We start from the raw sequence: 21,057 nt of genomic DNA on the forward strand, positions 1-21,057 counted from the left end.
TGTCTTGTCTGAATGGCACACATACACAATCCATGTCTCAATTGTTTCAAGCATTACAAAAATTTCTTTAACCTGTCTCCTCTTCATATACACTGATTGAAGTGGATTTAACAGGTGACATCAATAAGGGTGTCATAGCTTTCACCTGGATTCACCTGGTCAGTCTGTCAGGGAAATACATATCTCAAATTGTTGTTGAGATCTGATATTCTGTGCAGCGTCAGATGTCATAGGGCCATCGTCAACCAATCACATTTCTCAAATATTTTGCTAAACTTGGAGAGGACCGTTATGCCTAACTACTTACAAAACATGTGCTTCTGACAAAAAGCTACAAGTAAGTAAATAGCCGTATTAGACTAAAAGAGAGAAAGTAATTTCGTCAAACTTGTGAGGCTCTCCATGCTCATTAGCTGCTTATTCAACGTATTTGCTGCTACTTCACTCAATCTCGTTTTAATCTCAGTTTCTGACTGTTTTACATTCCCTGAGACCAACCAGATATGTATCCGTGGCCAAATATTCCCATATTTTCATAAAACAACCACACATCTCTCTTTTCTGCATCACCAAATTTTTTGAGCAGGGGTGCATTCCGCCACTTCTCACAATAGTGCTCTTCTCACAATGGTGCTCATCTTTTAGTAAAGTTAGATCAAAGCTGAATCAACGTCTTGGAAGATGACATAATGATTCACTTGTATTTTACATAACAAAACCAAATATAATAGCATAGTATAACGTTACCGTTACATCAAAAACACCACCTTCGGAATACTGTAGTCAAAAATAAATTCTCATGCGGCCAAAACTCAACAGCACTCGCCACTAAGCAGAATTTGCTTAGATTGAAACAATATAGTCCTACAGGAAGACTATATAGTCTGCTAACACCATCTGCTCTAATTCGCTCACAAAAAAAGTCATTCAAGAAGATCTAAATGCATATTCCCATGAAACTAATTGATATCAAATGATTGCCATGCGATGCTGCCAACATGTTGTATTCATATAGGCTACACTGTCCCGTAAAAACGTCCTGTTGTCCCACATTTTGGTATTTTAAACGTGGTCACCCTTTCTCCGACAGACATCGTGTGATTTGTTCTTTATGGTAGTAATCTGCTTGGAGCCAATCCCAATGTGAGACATTGAAACGAGTATTTGAATGAGAACCCCTCACTGTGGTAAAAAAACAACATATTCATGACAATACACAATGTATGTTGGCGGTTGAGAGAATGTTTCGGTTTATACAGTGCTGTTTGAAACCACACCATAAATATGGTGTTTTCATTGCTCATTCAGTCAAAACCTTTCCCAGGCTTCGTACTCCTGTGGGTATGAGTTAACTTTTAAAACTGTGAGTTAATGTCTCTATGTTGTTGTGTCGGTTTGCATGTGTTTCTGTATTGTGTTGTGTTCTGTGTGGACCCCAGGAAGGGTAGCTGTTTCTAATGTATGCCAATAAACTCCCCAGGACCTCTCCTTTCTCTTAACCCCTGACCCCTTGATCATTCGTTATGCCAGACAATCAAATCACAGCACCACATATGGCTGTAGCCCACAGCTTCATCCTGTGTTGTATCACCTTTCTTCTTACCTTGAGGGAGTCGAAGCAGGCGATGACTCGTCCATTCTCCACCTGGCAGCTCTTGGCTGGGTGGGCGAACTTACACTCCTGGTCGGAGCGTGAGCACGTGCCTCTCTGGAACTCCCGACACACCTCCAGTGTCAGCCATTTTGTGTCCCGCATGTGCGCCATGTTCATGTGCGCCATGGTCACAAAGACAGTCCAGGAAAATAATAGTAATCCGTCCGAATCGGGCTAAAGCGTGATGTGTGTGTTGGTGTGTGTCCCCTTTGGTTGGATATGTCCGCTACACCTTATTCTTCTGAAAGATCCGAGTGGATGTATCAAGGCGATAGGTGAATGTGTTGTAAAATTGTTGTGTGTGTTATTACCTTCCTTAAAGCATTGAGAACACACTCAACAGACAATGATCTGAGCAGAGAATGACTCTACCACTGTTTGTCTCAACTTGTATCTCACCAACAATTCAGCATGTAACCCAGAGGGAAAGTTCACTCTTCAGATCCTTCTTTCCTGACTACAACAGTGCTGTAGGCTGTGACTGAATGGAGATCAATGGAGATTAGAGACACTGAGAGGTCTGAAAGAGAGAGGCTGGGCCCAGAAGGAGAGAGGCTTTCTGGGGTAGGGTGGTACGGGAGGGAAGGTGAAGGCTTAGGGCAGTAAGCCTGGTGATGATGGGGCTGGTGCAGGTCTGGGCGTGGATTTTTTTAGGCGTGGGCCGTGACGAGGGGTGTGGTTGGTATCCTTGTGCTCGCGTTATCGTGGCAGCAAGCGAGGCGGGGGGCGGGGGGGGCGGAGCTTCTGCTCTAGAAGCGGATCGAAGCTGCAGCAGATGTCAGGGAAGGCACTTCCTCTGTAGAGAACGAGAGAGACAGGGAGAGGGAGAAGGAGAGAGAGACATTAGCTTGGTGATATATACTTCCACAGAATCGATTTAGACTTGATTTATGCCTTCATTCATTCCTCAGTGGAAACTCCTAGAGCATGATATAGTTATTTTCCAAGAGCACGCTACTTTCCCTTATTCATTCTCTTCAGTCTCTAGAACCCATCTATGCAGCTGTGGGAACAGATAATGTGTAGAAATGTCAGCCATGCAAGGGTGTCTGCTAAAACAAATAAAACTTTCACCCTCCACACTCCCACAAACATCACACACACACACCACGCCATACCACACACAAACAGCATGTACAAAGCACTCTTTCAGTCGGAAAATCTAATCAAACCCCATATCACTTACAGTTGAGCACTGCACAACCAGACGTGGCAAATCTATTTAAAAGAGAAAGTAAGAGAGAAAGAGAGCGAAAGCAGCGGGAACTGGAGGGGAGGGTGGTAATTTCCCTTTCTCAGAAGCGGTGTGTGTGCGGGGACCAATGAGAGTGGGCGGAATTGCAGCAACATTCTGGGCCGAGTGCCAGGTGAATGGGAGGGGTGGAGCCAAGGCGAGGTCGACCTGGCTGACTGACTGCCACCAGAGAGAGAGGGAGGAGAAAATGAGAGAGGGGTGAGGAGAACATGAGAGGGGGGAGGAGAACCTGTGAGGAAGAGAAAAGGGTTAGTTAAAAAGTGAGCCAGAGAGAGAGAGTGAGAGAAAAGGGGGAATTAAAAAGTGAGAAAAAGAAACCCAAAGCCAGAGAGAAAGAGATAAGCCCAGGCCAAGATAATCAGTTTCTCTGCCATGACAACTATCTTATTCCTGGAAGAAGACAATGATGATGAGTTTGTTTCTCTTGCACAATTTACCAAATTTCACAACCGATCAAATAAAACCTTGCTTCCTGAGAAAGAAAACCTACTCAAGCATGTCCAGAAAGAAATGAAACCTCTACAATGAAACGACATGCCAAAAGTAATTATCATACCATCGCAGTGAATTACCACCAATTAATGGAGTGCCAGTTATAAGAACGTAAAAAGAGTCAAATCACAGATTGAGATCACTGGCCAAACAGTACCTATGATTATTTGTCAATTTCCTTTTTCCCACTGTTTTTGTAGGTGTGACCATTGGTGAAAAGTGGCGCTGACCCCAATTAGTCGACTGGTCGATTGTTTGGTCGATAGGCTTTTGATCGACTGAGATTTTTTTTTCAAGCAGTAGCAAATATATATTTTTTTAATGGCACACAAGACACCTGTCTGACTCGCGCCCATCTCAGTGAACTAATCCACAATGCACGTCTCTCTCCAGAATGCGCTCTCTCCTGCCAATTTGCGCACATTCATTGTTTCATAACTTCATTGTGGGAATTGTTTGCCTTGAGTGTTAGTGCCTATCAATTCCCCATTACATATATCACCAGTCGTAGCCTATATTTACCATTAATTCCTATCATTACTAATGCACAATATTTGTTTGGTCGTGGTCACTTCTGTTAATGCATTATACTTTTGTTACAGTATTTTACCGCTCTCATTGTCAGAGTGGACACGTAGTTTGCAGAGCGCACAACCTATGCTACACTTGTGAGAAGTGATTTTTGTTTTATTTCATTACATTTAAGTGTTTTGTCAATTTAGTCATTGTCTTTTGTTTGGAGCGCTACTGTCAATGTTGAATAAGGACGGGCACCTGATAACGTATATCAGATCAAATAAATTTTATTTGTCACATGCGCCAAATACAACAGGTAGACCTTACCATGAAATGCTTACTTACAAGCCCTTAACCAACAAGAAATAGAATTAAGATATTTACAAAATAAAATAAAAAAATCAAATTAAAAAGTAACACAAGACAATTACGAGGCTATATACAGGGGGTACCGGTACTGAGTCAATGTGCGGTTAGTCAAGGTAACTTGTAAAGTAACTATGCATAGGTGGGAAAAAAAGTGAGTGGAAGCAGTATAAAAACAAAGGGGGGGTGTAAAAGAAAAATGTCATGCTCTGATCCAGTGGAAAGTCATAAAATAGGTATACCTGACCTTATCTATTGCGCAAAATAGCCTACAGCTGTGTGTGTCTATTCAGAGCTTACTGGGGCGGAAACTCTGAGGGCCCAGAATATTTTATACAATGTTGCAAGTTTGCTACAGAAAGCTTTGGGCTGGACCCACAAAAGTTGGTTGAACTATGATACAATGTTTCAAGTTCGTTGCAGACATGGAATCAGCCAATGTGATTTATAGGATATTTATTTTTATCAGGATGTTTTCTACCTGCAGGCTGTTGGGTTTATGTAGGCTAATTTTACATAGATGGCAATGGCAATAGAAGTAACTTTTTAGGTTTGTATCATTTTCATTTAGATTTGTATAGAATTTTGATTAACCACATGAAATGATTTTGAGACACGCAGCCTTTATTAGAAATTAAATTAAACTGTTCCACGAAAATGTGCATATGAAAACCATAACTGACACACAGATTGGTAGAAATTGTTAGATAAATTGGCATTCCACATGAGAAAGATTGCCGACTCCTCGTGTAGCCTATTACAAGCAACTTCACGAGCAATGGCAGAATCTGCGAAAGCCAGCAGGAACGGGAGGAGGATGGTCGGGTCAGGTTAAGGTTTTTCTCTTCTGGTTATCTTGATCTCTTGCTCCCTCTTGAATCATTTGTATCTTATTTCATCAAACAGCATCAGACAAGCATATAGTTGATTTTATTAAAACACATCGGGTGTGTCTATATATGGGAAAATACACCTTTTAAAATGTATTTTAGTCAGGGACAGCCCTAGTGAAAAGTGTTTGTTAATAATGAAACTATTGTGTTTGCCATGGGAATTTGATACATCCCACATCCAACAACAAAAATCTATGTGATCACGTTGAATCAACATGTAAAACTGATTGGATTTGCAAAAAGTGCACATTGATGGCAAAAAGCCATAAATAAATACATTTTGTATTTTTTCTCTCCAAACTTTTCACCTAAATCCAATGGCATGATTACAGTTTTCGTTGATTTCACATTGAATTCACCTTAGTTTACAACTCAACCAAAAGTAAATCAAAACTAGACGTTGAACTGACATCTGTGCCCAGTGGGATTTGAGTCACAGGGGCCATTTCCCCTCTTATTATCCGAGCAGGGCCAGTGCTACACCCTCTCAAGAGAATTCAATTTCCTAGAACAGGTTGTGCACATTCAGCAACGATATGCACATTCAGCAACGCTCCAAAACCACTTTGCGACATTCTGTATCACATCTCTGGAGGACACCATGACCCGGCAAACATGGATGTATTTTTACAGAGAGCTGAGCATCATAGTTTCAGAGAAAGAGAGTGTGTGTGGGGGGATAAGGGAAGAGAGGGAGAGCGAGAGAAAGCGAGAGAGAGAGAGATGAGGGGGTTGAGTAAACAAGGCTTCACCTTGGATGACTTCATGCAGGCTCAAATGAAAAGGGCCCATAAGGTTGATAACTATGACCTTTGGAACCCAAACACACTGAATGATAACAACATAGACACTTTGGAACCGAAAGACAACACACACACACACTTTGAAGTATCACGTTTTAAGGTTTGACCCAGGTGCAGACAGTGTTGAAGAAACAAAAGTGAATTCTTTAAACGGGCAGGTAAACGACAGGTCAAGGCAAGCAGGGGTCAAAGGTACAGGACGACAGGCAGGGTCACGGCGGGCAGAACCGGGAAACTAAAAAACAGGAGCAAGGAACAGGAGCAAGGAAACAAAACGCTGGTAGGTCCTACGAACAAAACGAACATTAAATTGAAAAGAAGAGGGCAGTCCATAAGCGCATGATATCAGGGATCTGGTCTAAGATCCCTTCCAATGCCCAATCACTGCTCTTTATTAAGCTTTACGTGTCCAATACTTGATAAACAAATACATTTTTTGAGCAATAGCATTAGCATAAATTTGGGGTATTCCGATGATGACACCTAGCTAGATAGTTAGCTAACTAACTAGATAGAAAAAAAAACATAATCCGTTTCAGTAGCTATGTTTTGGGGGGAGAATATTATTTGCATGTTTTCTGACCTGTAAACCAAGAGATTGTGTGTCTGCCGCACAGGCACGCAAGACGAAGCTTTACCAGCATCATAGCATACGTACCAGTGAATTACTGTTACATATGAAATACGAGTGATAGTGTAAGCACTACGTAAAATAATCATGTTAAAGTATTAAGTGACATGCAGTCATATTCAAGTCCTGATTGGACCATTAGTTTATTTGATGCATCAAATAGTGTTATTTGAAACGTTAAATAACAAGACGTTGACTGACCCAAACTGCCTTTGATAGGTAACTGTTCCATATACAACATTATTCAGAGACGATGGGATAAATAAGCCTCATTAAGTCACTATCATGCCTGGACAGCTCTCCTTTACCGCTACTGATATATTTATTCAAAGACATCTCATGTCACTTACTTCACGACTCCCTGCATTTAATTATATTACTGTCTATTTCCTTCAACTGTCTCCCATCAACACACAAGGACACGTCTATACGAAAAACACACGTGCGCGCACACACTCACACACACACACAGTCATTTACACTTCTCCATCTTTGTGCCCTCAATATGACTGTCTGGTCTGCTTTGTCCCAGAATCCTTAACGGTAACAGTCCCTCGAGCTCCAAGGTCTCAGAACTTGGTGCAAGGTCACATAGACTGGTGGAAGGATGGAGTAAATAGAGAGAAATGGAGATGGAGAGTAGGGCTGGGAGATATCAAAGATTGTCTGTTATATTGACAAGATAGTCAAGTGACCGCTTTAACAATGGAAATACATAAATAAATACATGTCCTCAAAGACGGGAAGAGGCGAGATCAGGTGGGACAATTCTAGCCAATGACAGGGCAGGCCATAGAGATAGAGGACACATCTTTGTATGATGTCCGGCGCCGACAGAGATGGCCGCCTCGCTTCGCGTTCCTAGGAAACTATGCAGTTTTTTGTTTTTTTACGTGTTGTTTCTTACATTAGTACCCCAGGTCATCTTAGGTTTCATTACATACAGTCGAGAAGAACTACTGAATATAAGATCAGCATCAACTCACCATCAGTACGACCAAGAATATGTTTTTCGCGACGCGGATCCTGTGTTCTGCCTTACAAACAGGACAACGGAGTGGATCCTATGCAGCGACCCCAAAAAACGACTCCGAAAGAGAGGGAAACGAGGCGGTCTTCTGGTCAGACTCCGGAGACGGGCACAGCGCACACCACTCCCTAGCATTCTTCTTGCCAATGTCCAGTCTCTTGACAACAAGGTTGATGAAATCCGAGCAAGGGTAGCATTCCAGAGGGACATCAGAGACTGTAACGTTCTTTGCTTCACGGAAACGTGGCTTACTGGAGAGACGCTATCCGAAGCGGTGCAGCCAACAGGTTTCTCCACGCATCGCGCAGACAGGAAAAAACATCTTTCTGGTAAAAAGAGGGGCGGGGGCGTATGCCTTATGACTAACGTGACATGGTGCGATGAAAGAAACATACAGGAACTCAAATCCTTCTGTTCACCTGATTTAGAATTCCTCACAATCAAATGTAGACCGCATTATCTACCAAGAGAATTCTCTTCGATTATAATCACAGCCGTATATATCCCCCCCAAGCAGACACATCGATGGCTCTGAACGAACTTTATTTAACTCTCTGCAAACTGGAAACAATTTATCCGGAGGCTGCATTCATTGTAGCTGGGGATTTTAACAAGGCTAATCTGAAAACAAGACTCCCCAAATTTTATCAGCATATCGATTGCGCAACCAGGGGAGGAAAGACCTTGGACCATTGTTACTCTAACTTCCGCGACGCATATAAGGCCCTGCCCCGCCCCCCTTTCGGAAAAGCTGACCACGACTCCATTTTGTTGATCCCTGCCTACAGACAGAAACTAAAACAAGAGGCTCCCACGCTGAGGTCTGTCCAACGCTGGTCCGACCAAGCTGACTCCACACTCCAAGACTGCTTCCATCACGTGGACTGGGAGATGTTTCGTATTGCGTCAGATAACAACATTGACGAATACGCTGATTCGGTGTGCGAGTTCATCAGAACGTGCGTTGAAGATGTCGTTCCCATAGCAACGATTAAAACATTCCCTAACCAGAAACCGTGGATTGATGGCAGCATTCGTGTGAAACTGAAAGCGCGAACCACTGCTTTTAATCAGGGCAAGGTGTCTGGTAACATGACCGAATACAAACAGTGCAGCTATTCCCTCCGCAAGGCTATCAAACAAGCTAAGCGCCAGTACAGAGACAAAGTAGAATCTCAATTCAACGGCTCAGACACAAGAGGCATGTGGCAGGGTCTACAGTCAATCACGGACTACAGGAAGAAACCCAGCCCAGTCACGGACCAGGATGTCTTGCTCCCAGGCAGACTAAATAACTTTTTTGCCCACTTTGAGGACAATACAGTGCCACTGACACGGCCTGCAACGAAAACATGCGGTCTCTCCTTCACTGCAGCCGAGGTGAGTAAGACATTTAAACGTGTTAACCCTCGCAAGGCTGCAGGCATCCCCAGCCGCGCCCTCAGAGCATGCGCAGACCAGCTGGCCGGTGTGTTTACGGACATATTCAATCAATCCCTATACCAGTCTGCTGTTCCCACATGCTTCAAGAGGGCCACCATTGTTCCTGTTCCCAAGAAAGCTAAGGTAACTGAGCTAAATGACTACCGCCCCGTAGCACTCACATCCGTCATCATGAAGTGCTTTGAGAGACTAGTCAAGGACCATATCACCTCCACCCTACCTGACACCCTAGACCCACTCCAATTTGCTTACCGCCCAAATAGGTCCACAGACGATGCAATCTCAACCACACTGCACACTGCCCTAACCCATCTGGACAAGAGGAATACCTATGTGAGAATGCTGTTCATCGACTACAGCTCGGCATTCAACACCATAGTACCCTCCAAGCTCGTCATCAAGCTCGAGACCCTGGGTCTCGACCCCGCCCTGTGCAACTGGGTACTGGACTTCCTGACGGGCCGCCCCCAGGTGGTGAGGGTAGGCAACAACATCTCCTCCCCGCTGATCCTCAACACTGGGGCCCCACCAGGTTGCGTTCTGAGCCCTCTCCTGTACTCCCGGTTCACCCACGACTGCGTGGCCACGCACGCCTCCAACTCAATCATCAAGTTTGCGGACGACACAACAGTGGTAGGCTTGATTACCAACAACGATGAGACGGCCTACAGGGAGGAGGTGAGGGCCCTCGGAGTGTGGTGTCAGGAAAACAACCTCACACTCAACGTCAACAAAACTAAGGAGATGATTGTGGACTTCAGGAAACAGCAGAGGGAACACCCCCCTATCCACATCGATGGAACAGTAGTGGAGAGGGTAGCAAGTTTTAAGTTCCTCGGCATACACATCACAGACAAACTGAATTGGTCCACTCACACAGACAGCATCGTGAAGAAGGCGCAGCAGCGCCTCTTCAACCTCAGGAGGCTGAAGAAATTCGGCTTGTCACCAAAAGCACTCACAAACTTCTACAGATGCACAATCGAGAGCATCCTGGCGGGCTGTATCACCGCCTGGTATGGCAACTGCACCGCCCTCAACCGTAAGGCTCTCCAGAGGGTAGTGAGGTCTGCACAACGCATCACCGGGGGCAAACTACCTGCCCTCCAGGACACCTACACCACCCGATGTCACAGGAAGGCCATAAAGATCATCAAGGACATCAACCACCCGAGCCACTGCCTGTTCACCCCGCTATCATCCAGAAGGCGAGGTCAGTACAGGTGCATCAAAGCTGGGACCGAGAGACTGAAAAACAGCTTCTATCTCAAGGCCATCAGACTGTTAAACAGCCACCACTAACACTGAGTGGCTGCTGCCAACACACTGACACTGACTCAACTCCAGCCACTTTAATAATGGGAATTGATGGGAAATGATGTAAATATATCACTAGCCACTTTAAACAATGCTACCTTATATAAATGTTACTTACCCTACATTATTCATCTCATATGCATACGTATATACTGTACTCTATATCATCGACGGTATCCTTATGTAATACATGTATCACTAGCCACTTTATACTATACTATGCCACTTTGTTTACATACTCATCTCATTTGTACATACTGTACCCGATACCATCTACTGTATCTTGCCTATGCTGCTCTGTACCATCTCTCATTCATATATCCTTATGTACATATTCTTTATCCCCTTACACTGTGTACAAGACAGTAGTTTTGGAATTGTTAGTTAGATTACTTGTTATTACTGCATTGTCGGAACTAGAAGCACAAGCATTTCGCTACACTCGCATTAACATCTGCTAACCATGTGTATGTGACAAATAAAATTTGATTTGATTTGATTTGATGATGGAAGCCCTCAATGACAATGGCCATGCCATAACAGGTTATATCCTCTCACTTCGCCTCTTCCTCTGTCTGTCATATGCTCACAGGGATAATGAGCATAGAGAAGAAAAATACATGTTTAGAACTGATAATTAATCACATGGTGCAAGAATGAATGCAACTAATTGATTATTGAATGTTATGATGGACACAGCTTTGTGGAACCAAAACATACACAGTCAACAGCTCAACAAACTCGAATTCGAGAACAAATCGGTTTGGGGGCTGCTGTTCGCGAACAACATTGTACTTATCACCCTCATGGCAGTCAAGCAATGCATTCCGCCAAGAGTCGTTCACAATCTAGTCCGGTTGTGGCCATAACTAGACCTCGTTTCAAATGTAGCAAGCAATAATCGTATTTTTATCCCTAACAAAGCATTTTATTATGTACAACTACATTGACGATAATAATCGGCTGATGCGGATATTGAAAAAAAGTTTAAAGTAACTGTCCAGTGTTTCCAAATTTCTCTGAAATATGACTTACAATATGAGTGAAATATATTTCCTTCCAAAAAATGGCAATTCAGTATATTAAAAAGCAGAATTTCTCTGATGGAATGATGTGTGCATACCGCAACAATAGAATGGTGTGTGCATACCCCAACAACAGAATGGTGTGTGCATACCCCAACAACAGATTGGTGTGTGCGTACCCCAACAACAGAATGGTGTGTGCGTACCCCAACAACAGAATGGTGTGTGCATACCCCAACAACAGAATGGTGTGTGCGTACCCCAACAACAGAATGGTGTGTGCGTACCCCAACAACAGAATGGTGTGTGCGTACCCCAACAACAGAATGGTGTGTGCGTACCCCAACAACAGAATGGTGTGTGCGTACCCCAACAACAGAATGGTGTGTGCGTACCCCAACAACAGAATGGTGTGTGCGTACCCCAACAACAGAAGGGTGTGTGCATACCCCAACAACAGAATGGTGTTTGGATATACCGGTCATTAAAGATATTCATGCGAGTAGACTGCTGATTAGCCAGCTCATCCTCTATGAGGAAATAGCAAGCATTGTTTAAACAGTCTGTTTGGGATACAAATGGGGGTTTCATGCTTTGGCCACAAAGGATAGGATGGGTCAAAAACATAACAGAATATTAACCTTTAAAGTGAGATTTTCACTGGACAGTTATTTAAAGTTTAAACTATTTCTAATGTTTGCAAGTATGGAGCCAATAGGTTTTAGTGTTAGAATATATCTAATTAAATCAAAACAAGGTCCTTATCTATAAAATGTATCAACAAGGTTCATAAGCTATGGAGGTGAGGTGACAACCATTATGTAGCGTAGCCTACTATTTTGACTCAGAGGGGGACAGCCTGACAACATGGAAAGCTACAGCGTTCGAGGCTACATTCGAATTGTGCAGGAAGGCATAGGAGTTGCCATTGTGACTAAACCACTATCACTGCCTCGCAGTCAACAAAAACCAAGGGTGTGGTTCACAGTTATGATAAGGCTTCCTGAGGAATAACTGGATGCTAGCTAGATAATTAGCCTTGCCCTGCTAAACATTGTGCATCAATCCCAAACCGAGCTTCTAGCTGCATACTTCCACCCTCCAAAGCATAAAAATGGAGTATACAAATTATTAAAGTGCAAGTCTGAAGAAAAGTATGCATAGTGCCAGCAGAGAACTGAAACATTTGAGATGTTATCCAAACTATTAGCATGTGCTAGCAAAATGAAACTAGCTTTCCTGAGAGCTGCCTGTATGCACAGTTCACAGAAATAAAAAGACACAGCAGCACTATATTTCCCTCAGCCTGCTCTTTAGTAAAGGAGTGGTACTAGCACAGAGTCAGAGTCAGGGCGGTGGTGTGCTGAGATAGGCCTTCGGAGTTGAAGGCATTGGAGGAAACGCAATAACGCAGCCCTGGCTGTTTGGTGTGCTTTAAATATCAGAAGTCAATATCACCCTCGCTCACCCTGACACACACTCACTGACACAAACTCACTCGTATACATTCGCACACACACATTCTCAGTTAAGTTAACACACACACACTTATACTCACACTGCAACTTTATCTAGGGCCGCCTCTACACCACTGTGACACACAGCCATGAGCCATATATCCCAGAGTAAACACTGTTTCCTTGACAACGCCACTTCCCATGTTGACTGAGAGCTTTTATGACCAGAGAGATGACCGCAGGCCAAGGACAGGTCTGGGACCAAACACGGTCTTATGGGTTCACTGGGTCAGGTCAGCAATACAGCACAGGGTCTTATACTGGACAGGTCTAACACCTTCCTCATAGCATATTTAATATTTTCCTTCAACATCCTCCTTATCATCATCATCATCAGTGAGTATTATACAAAACACACAAAATTACTTGATCTACTCCTAATAATCGTCATAATAACCATCCTCAGTATCAGATCCCCTTTTCTTGCCTCTTGCAGCATATGCCTAGTTTGTCATGGGGCGAAGTGGTGTGTGTGTGTGTCTGTTGTCTCTGTGTGAGCAAGAGAGTGAGAGTTTTTGGTTAGTGTCGCACAACAAACAATGGCTATTCATTACAATGAGAGCAAACAGAGGATCCGAAGACAATGAGATCTGTTGTGTGGCCCACATACACAGTCACTAACGACGCACACACACACACACACACAGAGACACATGCTGGCATGTGTGTTTAAGCTGCCGTGAATGTCCGACTGTGTGGCCATGTGAGTGACCGTCGGAATGACTGTGTGGGTGCACGGATGTGTTAAACTCATGAACAGACACATGGAGGATAATGGCTTCTCTTATGGTCTAATGAGAAGGCTATCGGCTCACGTTTACATTAGTGTCTCAGTGGCTGTTAAAGAGTCTGGGATTAAACTGCACATACCATAACAGATCTGTTATTGCTCTGTCTGTGGCCAATGCATTTACATTCAACTGTATGGTGGATATAAGATGTACTCGGATCAGTACTAGGGCCACTCACGAGAGTGGCGCGTGTATCTTGTTGTTGTCCAATTGTAGGAAAGGGAGAAAGCACACAGTTAAAGTTATGTAGACTCAATTAGCCTAGCTAACCTTAGCTTGCTAGCTAGCCCTTTTAACTAGCTTATCTCGGTTTGTTGTAGTCAAGACAGGTAGTATGTAATCAGATGAGATGATAAATAACTAACAATAAGTTAGTCTACCAGCGTAAATCAACTTGGTTGCTATCTCTCTTACCCCTCTCACAGACACACAACGCACAGCCCCTCCCAAGCTCCCTGCTTCTCTCTCCCTCATGCATTACAGTTCCTGTTAATAAAACAATGGTCTTTTTTTCTCCTCCTACCAGGGTTAAGCTCAATTCAGAATTGAATTGGGAATGCCTCAAGAATTACAATACAATTCTTGAATTTGAATTGAAGTAGTAAACAGGATACAGAATTGTAATTCAAATCTGAATTTAAGGAAATAGAACTGAATTCAGTGAAATACAATGACATTCAAATTTGTCTTCTATTCTATATTAAGTTAAGTCTATACAAATAAACATTGTCCATAAAACATAAAAAATGTTGTTTTATACATGCATATAAAATCTTGTTGAAACAATAGATTTTCAGGACAAACTTCAAATTAATGATCAAGGAAAACAAAACCTGTATGTTATTGCATTCGTTTAACCCTCAAGTTGACCCTGAGGCCTTCAAAAAGAAGACAAACAAATGAAATGGTTGGTGGAAATATAATTGGCTATTCTAAGCATTGTTTCCAGATAAAAGTGATATATTGTTTGGTATCTGGAAGTGTGACCTGTCAGATTCAATAAAACTCTCGTTACATGACTGAGTGGAATTTCTTTGAATTGCACTGAATTCAATTATACTTCCTGTCACTCACACTCAAATTCAAATTCTACATCCTGTGGGAGTTTCTGAGCGCACAATTGACGCACTGGCCGATGATTGCTTTACATCTGTATAACATGAAAACAGCCTAACCAGCTCTGCTGGCAACAATTCCATTACGCTTTTTTGCCAACTTTTACTGACCCCGGCCATATTCAATGGGTGTTGTACACTTCAGCTTAATACATGTAGCTAGCTAGGTAAACAAAGTGTAAGATCAAACACGTCACGTGAGCAAAGCAAACGGCTCTGGGATACGAAAAATAACATCAGCTAGGGAGCCAGCCAGCTAACATTAGCTAGCTAGCTAACAGTACACTTTAGCTTGAAATAAACCACTTTGTCAAAATTAGAAACGTATAATATCTGAAAATGTAGCTAGCTAATGCTAGACTATCTTACCTGTATACATCATCATGCATGATGGATGAGTCTCCCTGTCAGGAATGCCATACCATGGTTGACCTTAGTTTGAAGAGGTAATCCAGAGAGAGGTGTTTTCTCCATCTTGTTAGCTATCAAATCTAATTCCACTGATTTCAAAACTTGATCCTCCAGAAAGTGGAGAGCAACACTTATGCAACTCCACTACACAATACATTTTTTAAAAGGAGCATTCAAAAGGATTAGCATCACAGACTGACCAGCTCAAATAGACAGAAGCCCTCTATACAAATTGTAATTCTCAGCAATCTACACACAATACTCCAGAATGATAAAGCAAAAACAGGAATTGTCCATAGAACTCCGAGAAAGGATTGTGTCGAGGCACAGATCTGGGGAAGGGTACCAAAACATTTCTACAGCATTGAAGGTCCCCAAGGACACAGTGGCCTCCATCATTCTTAAATGGTAGAAGTTTGGAACCAACAGGACAGCCACCCTAAGCACACAGCCAAGACAATGAATGGCTTTGAGTGGCCCAGCCAGAGCTGGACTCAAACATCTCTGGAGAGACCTGAAAACAGCTGTGCAGTGACGCTCCCCATCCAACCTGACAGAGCTTGAGAGGATCTAGAGAAGAATGGGAGAAACTTGGGGCGGCAGGTAGCCTAGTGATTAGAGCGTTGGGCCAGTAACCGAAAGATTGCTAGATCGAATCCCCGAGCTGACAAGGTAAAAATCTGCCGTGTGTCTGAGCTTGTATCATCATACCCAAGAAGACTTGAGGCTGTAATCGCTGGAAAAAGGTTTTTCAACAAAGTACAGAGTAAAGGGTCTGAAAACTTGTAATATTTCAGTTTTAGTTTTTTAATAAATTAGCTACATTTTCTAAAAAACTGTTTTTGCTTTGTCATTATGAGTCAAGGAATCTGAATACTTCCCGAATGCACTGTATATTGTATGCAACAAATATATATTATTTTATACTAACACAATTGCTCAGAGAGATGTTTTTTTGTCAAAAAGGTAGGGGTCAAAATGATTGGCACCCCTGTTTTCAATAACTTTCAATACATCACCTTGCAAGGATAACGTTGCTGAGCCTTTTTCTAAAATGTTTTCTGAGATTGGAGAACACATTGGGAGGGATCTTAGATATTCTTCCATACAGAATCCTTCCAGATCCTTGATATCCTTCATCTGCTCTTATGGACTGACAGCCTTTTTTAATTCAAACCACAGGTTTTCAATGGGTTTCAAGTCCGGAGACTGAGATGGCCATTGAAAAATATTGAATTTGTAGCCAATTAACAATTTCTTTGTGGATTTTGATGTGTGTTTGAAGTTATTGTCTTGATGGAAGTCAAGTTTCAGCCTCCTGGCAGAAGCAACCAGGTTTTTGGCAAAAATATCCTGGTACTGGGTAAAGTTAATGATGCCGTTGACCTTAACAAGGGCCCCAGGACAAAATGGCCCCATAACATCAAAGATCCACCACTATATTTTACTGTAGGAACGGGGTCCTTTTCTGTTCATGCATTCTCATTTTGACACCAAACCCACCACTGGTGTGTGTGGCCAAAGAGCTCTATTTTCATGACATCCAACAAATGTAAATTGGAGTTTGCTAAACTGCATTGGCACTTGGATTGGAACCTGTGCTTTGGTCAAATGACATGAACACCGGTGGTGGGTTTGGCATGAAATGAGAATGGATAACTGAAGTAAACTGTCAGTTTAAAATGTTTTCTCTTTCTGAGATTTTTACAGATGTTTTTACAGATGTAAAAAAAAATATGACATTCATTGTTCTACTAGTAGCTTTGCAGTATAGCCTTGCAGTAACAGAGTACTACAGCTGTCTTTAGATCAGGCTACAGCTGAACCTTGCCTGTCATTTCTTCTACAGTATGTTTTTCATACATTCCAGACATAATACTACTAAGACAATGAAATCCGATAACCAGGTAAGCTGCAAGTAAGTATTTGACTATTCAACTTGCCAAACCCTTGAACAAACATTACAGTTTGGACTGTGCCATATAGCAGCGATCGAATCAACCGCTACCCGTTGCCATGACAGCCTGGTGTTGAGTGTGATATTGGTGTAATATGGGGCATAACTCAGTTCAAACTCAATCGTAACATGGTAGTAACATGCCTGTAGACCCAAATGCCCTATGAAGGCTTAACCTGTTAGAGGGAACCTCTCAGGCACCTCATCCTTTCCTCAGGTCAGAGCATAGATCATTGAGAGATACAGGGAGACACTCACACATGTGCAAACACACAAACACATGATTGAACCTATGAAATATACACACACAGGCACACAAGCACATGCAAAAATGCATTGTCGCACAAATGCACACACACACATCATGGAGACACACACATAAACACACAGCAATGTGTCAGCAAATGATTCCACGAGGAACTGAACATCACAACACGATAAAAATATATAATCTCCACCCGGCACAGCCAGAAGAGGACTGGCCAACCCTCATAGCCTGGTTCCTCCCTAGGTTTCTTCCTATAGGTTCCAGCCTTTCCAGGGAGTTTTTCCTAGCCACCGTGCTTCAACACCTGCATTGCTTGCTGTTTGGGGTTTTAGGCTGGGTTTCTGTACAGCACTTTGTGACATCGGCTGATGTAAAAAGGGCTTTATAAATACATTTGAATAAATACAGCTGTCTTGGGATGACTCTCCCTTGTCAAAGATATGTTTAATCTCAGCATGATCTCCAGTATAAATCAAGGACATGAAAAAAAGATTAAAAGCATTCCATAAGGGAAAGGCAGAACCCACTACGTAATCAGCAGGGCATCTCTATGGGCCACTGCAAACCATCTAACTCACAACAACAAAATTCCTCATTGGTGCTTCAACCACAGACACACCGCCAAGAGGAAACCAATGGGGAACTGAGTGGAGAGGAGAAGGGAGGATAAGAGAGTAGAAGACAATAGAGGCCAGGGCCCATAAACTTAAAGCATCAGACGAACAGAACAGAAGGGAGGAGAAGAGAAGAGAGTGGAGAAGCCAGGACTGTAAAGTCTAAACCCAGAGAAGGAGGACCCAATGGTGCTAGCTAGTAGCTACCAGCAACTGTCTCCCTTCACAGCAGAACCAGTCATAATGCTATAGTACCTGTCTTCTCATCATAACACACAGACAACAGGGTTACTTTACTCTTGAACACACACATTTAAAACCCGTTAAATGACAACATTGGTGAATCTCTCTCAGCCGTTCAAAGTAGTATTCACTTACTTAGCTGCTCCAAATAAACAGTGCCGCGCCGCAAACTAAAAAGCTTCCATTCAATGAGTCGCTCTCTCTCTCTCTCTTTTTCTCGCACTCTCTCAGTTACTCCCTCTCTGTGAGACACACACAAAGAGACGCAGGCAAACACTCACACACACACACACACACACACAGACACAGACACAGCCACCCCCTCACACACTCTCTCCTCCCGCGACCCGGAATGTTTGGCAAGGCTTTACTGTACTGAAATACAGCGCTCACCATATAAGGTAGCAGCAGCTACACATGTCACACATCATTTACATGCAGCAGGCGGGGAGTTCACCTTACACAGCACACACACGCTGAGAGTGCATGCTAAAAACCACACCACCGCCAGGCTGACGCTCAGAGTTGGGAGGAGAAAGTGAAAAAACAGAGCAAAGGAAAGTAAAGAGAAAGAGAGAAAGGAATGCTAGAGAAAATAGGCAAGCCTTTTTATGTTTAGTCGTAAACCAAGCCTCACTCTGGTTGGCCCGTTGGTTTCCAACATGTTGAGTTAGACAGAGGGAATAGAACCTGTGTATCCCAACTACTGATCCACTTTCCTGCTTCCCGGAGTAACCACAGCCTTCCACCCACCCACCCACCCACCCACCCACCCACCCACCCACCCACACACACACACACCACCCACCCACCCACCCACCCACACACACACACACACACACACACACACACACACACACACACACACACACACACACACACACACACACACACACACACACACACACACACACACACACACACACACACACACACACACACACACACACACACACACTCCTGCTTCTAGCGTTCGCCACAGAAAGAAGTTATAGAAGCTATTGTGTGACCTTCTGTATTTAGTCTGGTATGCATTTTCTGTGTCTGTGTGTGTGTGTGTGTGTGTGTGCGCAAGACATAACAAACAGATGTTAACCCAGTGCCCCGCAAAGCGAACACACACATAGACCTAAAGCTAACAAACCCCAGCATATCTTTCCCTTACAACAGGCTGGACCATACTGCTGTAAGTAAAGACAGTCGCCTCGTCAGAGAGGGAGATAGGAAGAAAGAGAAAAAAAGAGAGTAGGGTAAAACGGAAACCCTTACCTCTCACATTGCTGTTCGGTTTGTGCTCGCGCATCCGTGTGTCTGTTGAGTATGTGTGTGTTTGTGTGTGTTCAGACAGGCCACGACAGAAGAGCCCCAGGCACCGGCTGGACCATTCTCAGGCAGAGCAGAGTGAAACGAGGGAGAAATCTGGCGGAGGGGTGAGTGAGAGAGTGAGTGAACAAGCGAACGAGTGAAGGCACTGCGCAGAACGGTGTGGTGCGAGAGGAGGAGTGCCTGCCTCTGTGTGTGTGTGTTGCTGGCTTGGCTCTGTGCGCTAGTGTCTCCCCTTCCCTGCTCCTGTTGGTGGCTGTGCTGTGTCTCTGGGCTCCGGGCTACTGCAGCCAGAGGAGAGCTCCACTTGCTGGACGACTGCACTGTAGCAGCAGCTGGAGAGGAGGAGTGGAGGTGGAGGAGGAGGAGGCAGCACTGACTGCATCCGGCAACACAAATCATACAGACTCTCTGCTGCAGCTTTCTGGCTGCTCGCTCGCTCTCTCTCTCTCGCTCACTCTCTGTCTGTCTGCTCGCTCCACCCACTAGACCAACAACCAGGAACTGCTGGCTCTATTACATCAACACTGTTATTTTCAAGGGTGTGAGAGAAAGAGGGGGAGAGAGAAATAGGGAGGGGCGAGACAGAAGGTGAAAGATTGTCAGACCTGCACAGCCTTAGTTAAAGTGGTAGATGATCTCACAGCCAACACAGACGCCAAACAACTCTCTGTGTGCTGCATTCGACACTGTCGACCATCATGTCCTTCTGGACAGACTGGAGAGGTGGGTTGGCTTCTCCGGTCCAGTTCTATATTGGTTTGGAACCTATTTTATCGGTCAAAAGTTTGTCACCCATGTGGCATTCCAGTTTATATATTGTGAATGACAAAATGTGTAGAATTGCAGGAAATAAGCTTTTAAACCAGTATTGGGGAACATCCTGCGCGCCACATCTATTTCTATGGGCACAAGCACTGTTCATGACAAAAACTGTTCACACCCCTCTTGTTGGTGGAGAGAAAGGTTTTAAAGCTTATTTACTGCAATTCTAAACATTTTGTAATGAGGTACAGAGAAAATGTTGCAGTTTTAAAGCAAATGTTCATGCAATTCTATGGATTTTGCCATGTCTGATGTGTATGCATGTGATTTTTGAGTGACTTAGACATGTTAGCTGACATGGACTATTTCATCTTGATATCTCGGATGGTATGCAATGACTAGCATGACAAGAGGTTTCTACTAGTACATTCTACTATTACAACTTTCAAGAGTAAGTTGAAAGGTGGGAACCCCTGCACTAAAAAAAAAAAAAAAAAAAAAGACTCCGCCTACCAGCACCCATTTTCACCTTTACATGAATCTAAACCCCATTATAAGTCCACATAGTCCAAGGTTCCATATTCCATGAGTAAAAAAGATGAGTCCATCATGCATGACATTTTTTTTA

At 43.4% G+C, this 21,057-nt stretch overlaps 1 protein-coding gene across 50 annotated transcripts in view; it reads right to left on the reverse strand.

Annotated features, from left to right (window-relative positions):
- LOC139376367 (muscleblind-like protein 1) overlaps positions 1-21,057 on the reverse strand; it is a 132,278-nt gene that overhangs the window by 100,328 nt on the left and 10,893 nt on the right. For 23 of the 50 annotated variants that reach the window (XM_071118858.1, XM_071118834.1, XM_071118835.1 and 20 more), the window contains one exon: positions 1,604-2,450. In XM_071118858.1, coding sequence (XP_070974959.1) covers positions 1,604-1,780 — 177 coding nt within the window. In that variant the 5' untranslated portion in view covers positions 1,781-2,450. Of the gene's footprint in view, positions 1-1,603; positions 2,451-2,840; positions 2,965-18,476; positions 18,676-19,610; positions 20,192-21,057 lie in introns of those variants that run through there. The other 27 variants (XM_071118852.1, XM_071118837.1, XM_071118871.1 and 24 more) reach the window with 14 other exon arrangements.

This window comes from Oncorhynchus clarkii, chromosome 20 (assembly GCF_045791955.1).
Source record: "Oncorhynchus clarkii lewisi isolate Uvic-CL-2024 chromosome 20, UVic_Ocla_1.0, whole genome shotgun sequence".
NCBI classification, from domain to species: domain Eukaryota; kingdom Metazoa; phylum Chordata; class Actinopteri; order Salmoniformes; family Salmonidae; genus Oncorhynchus; species Oncorhynchus clarkii.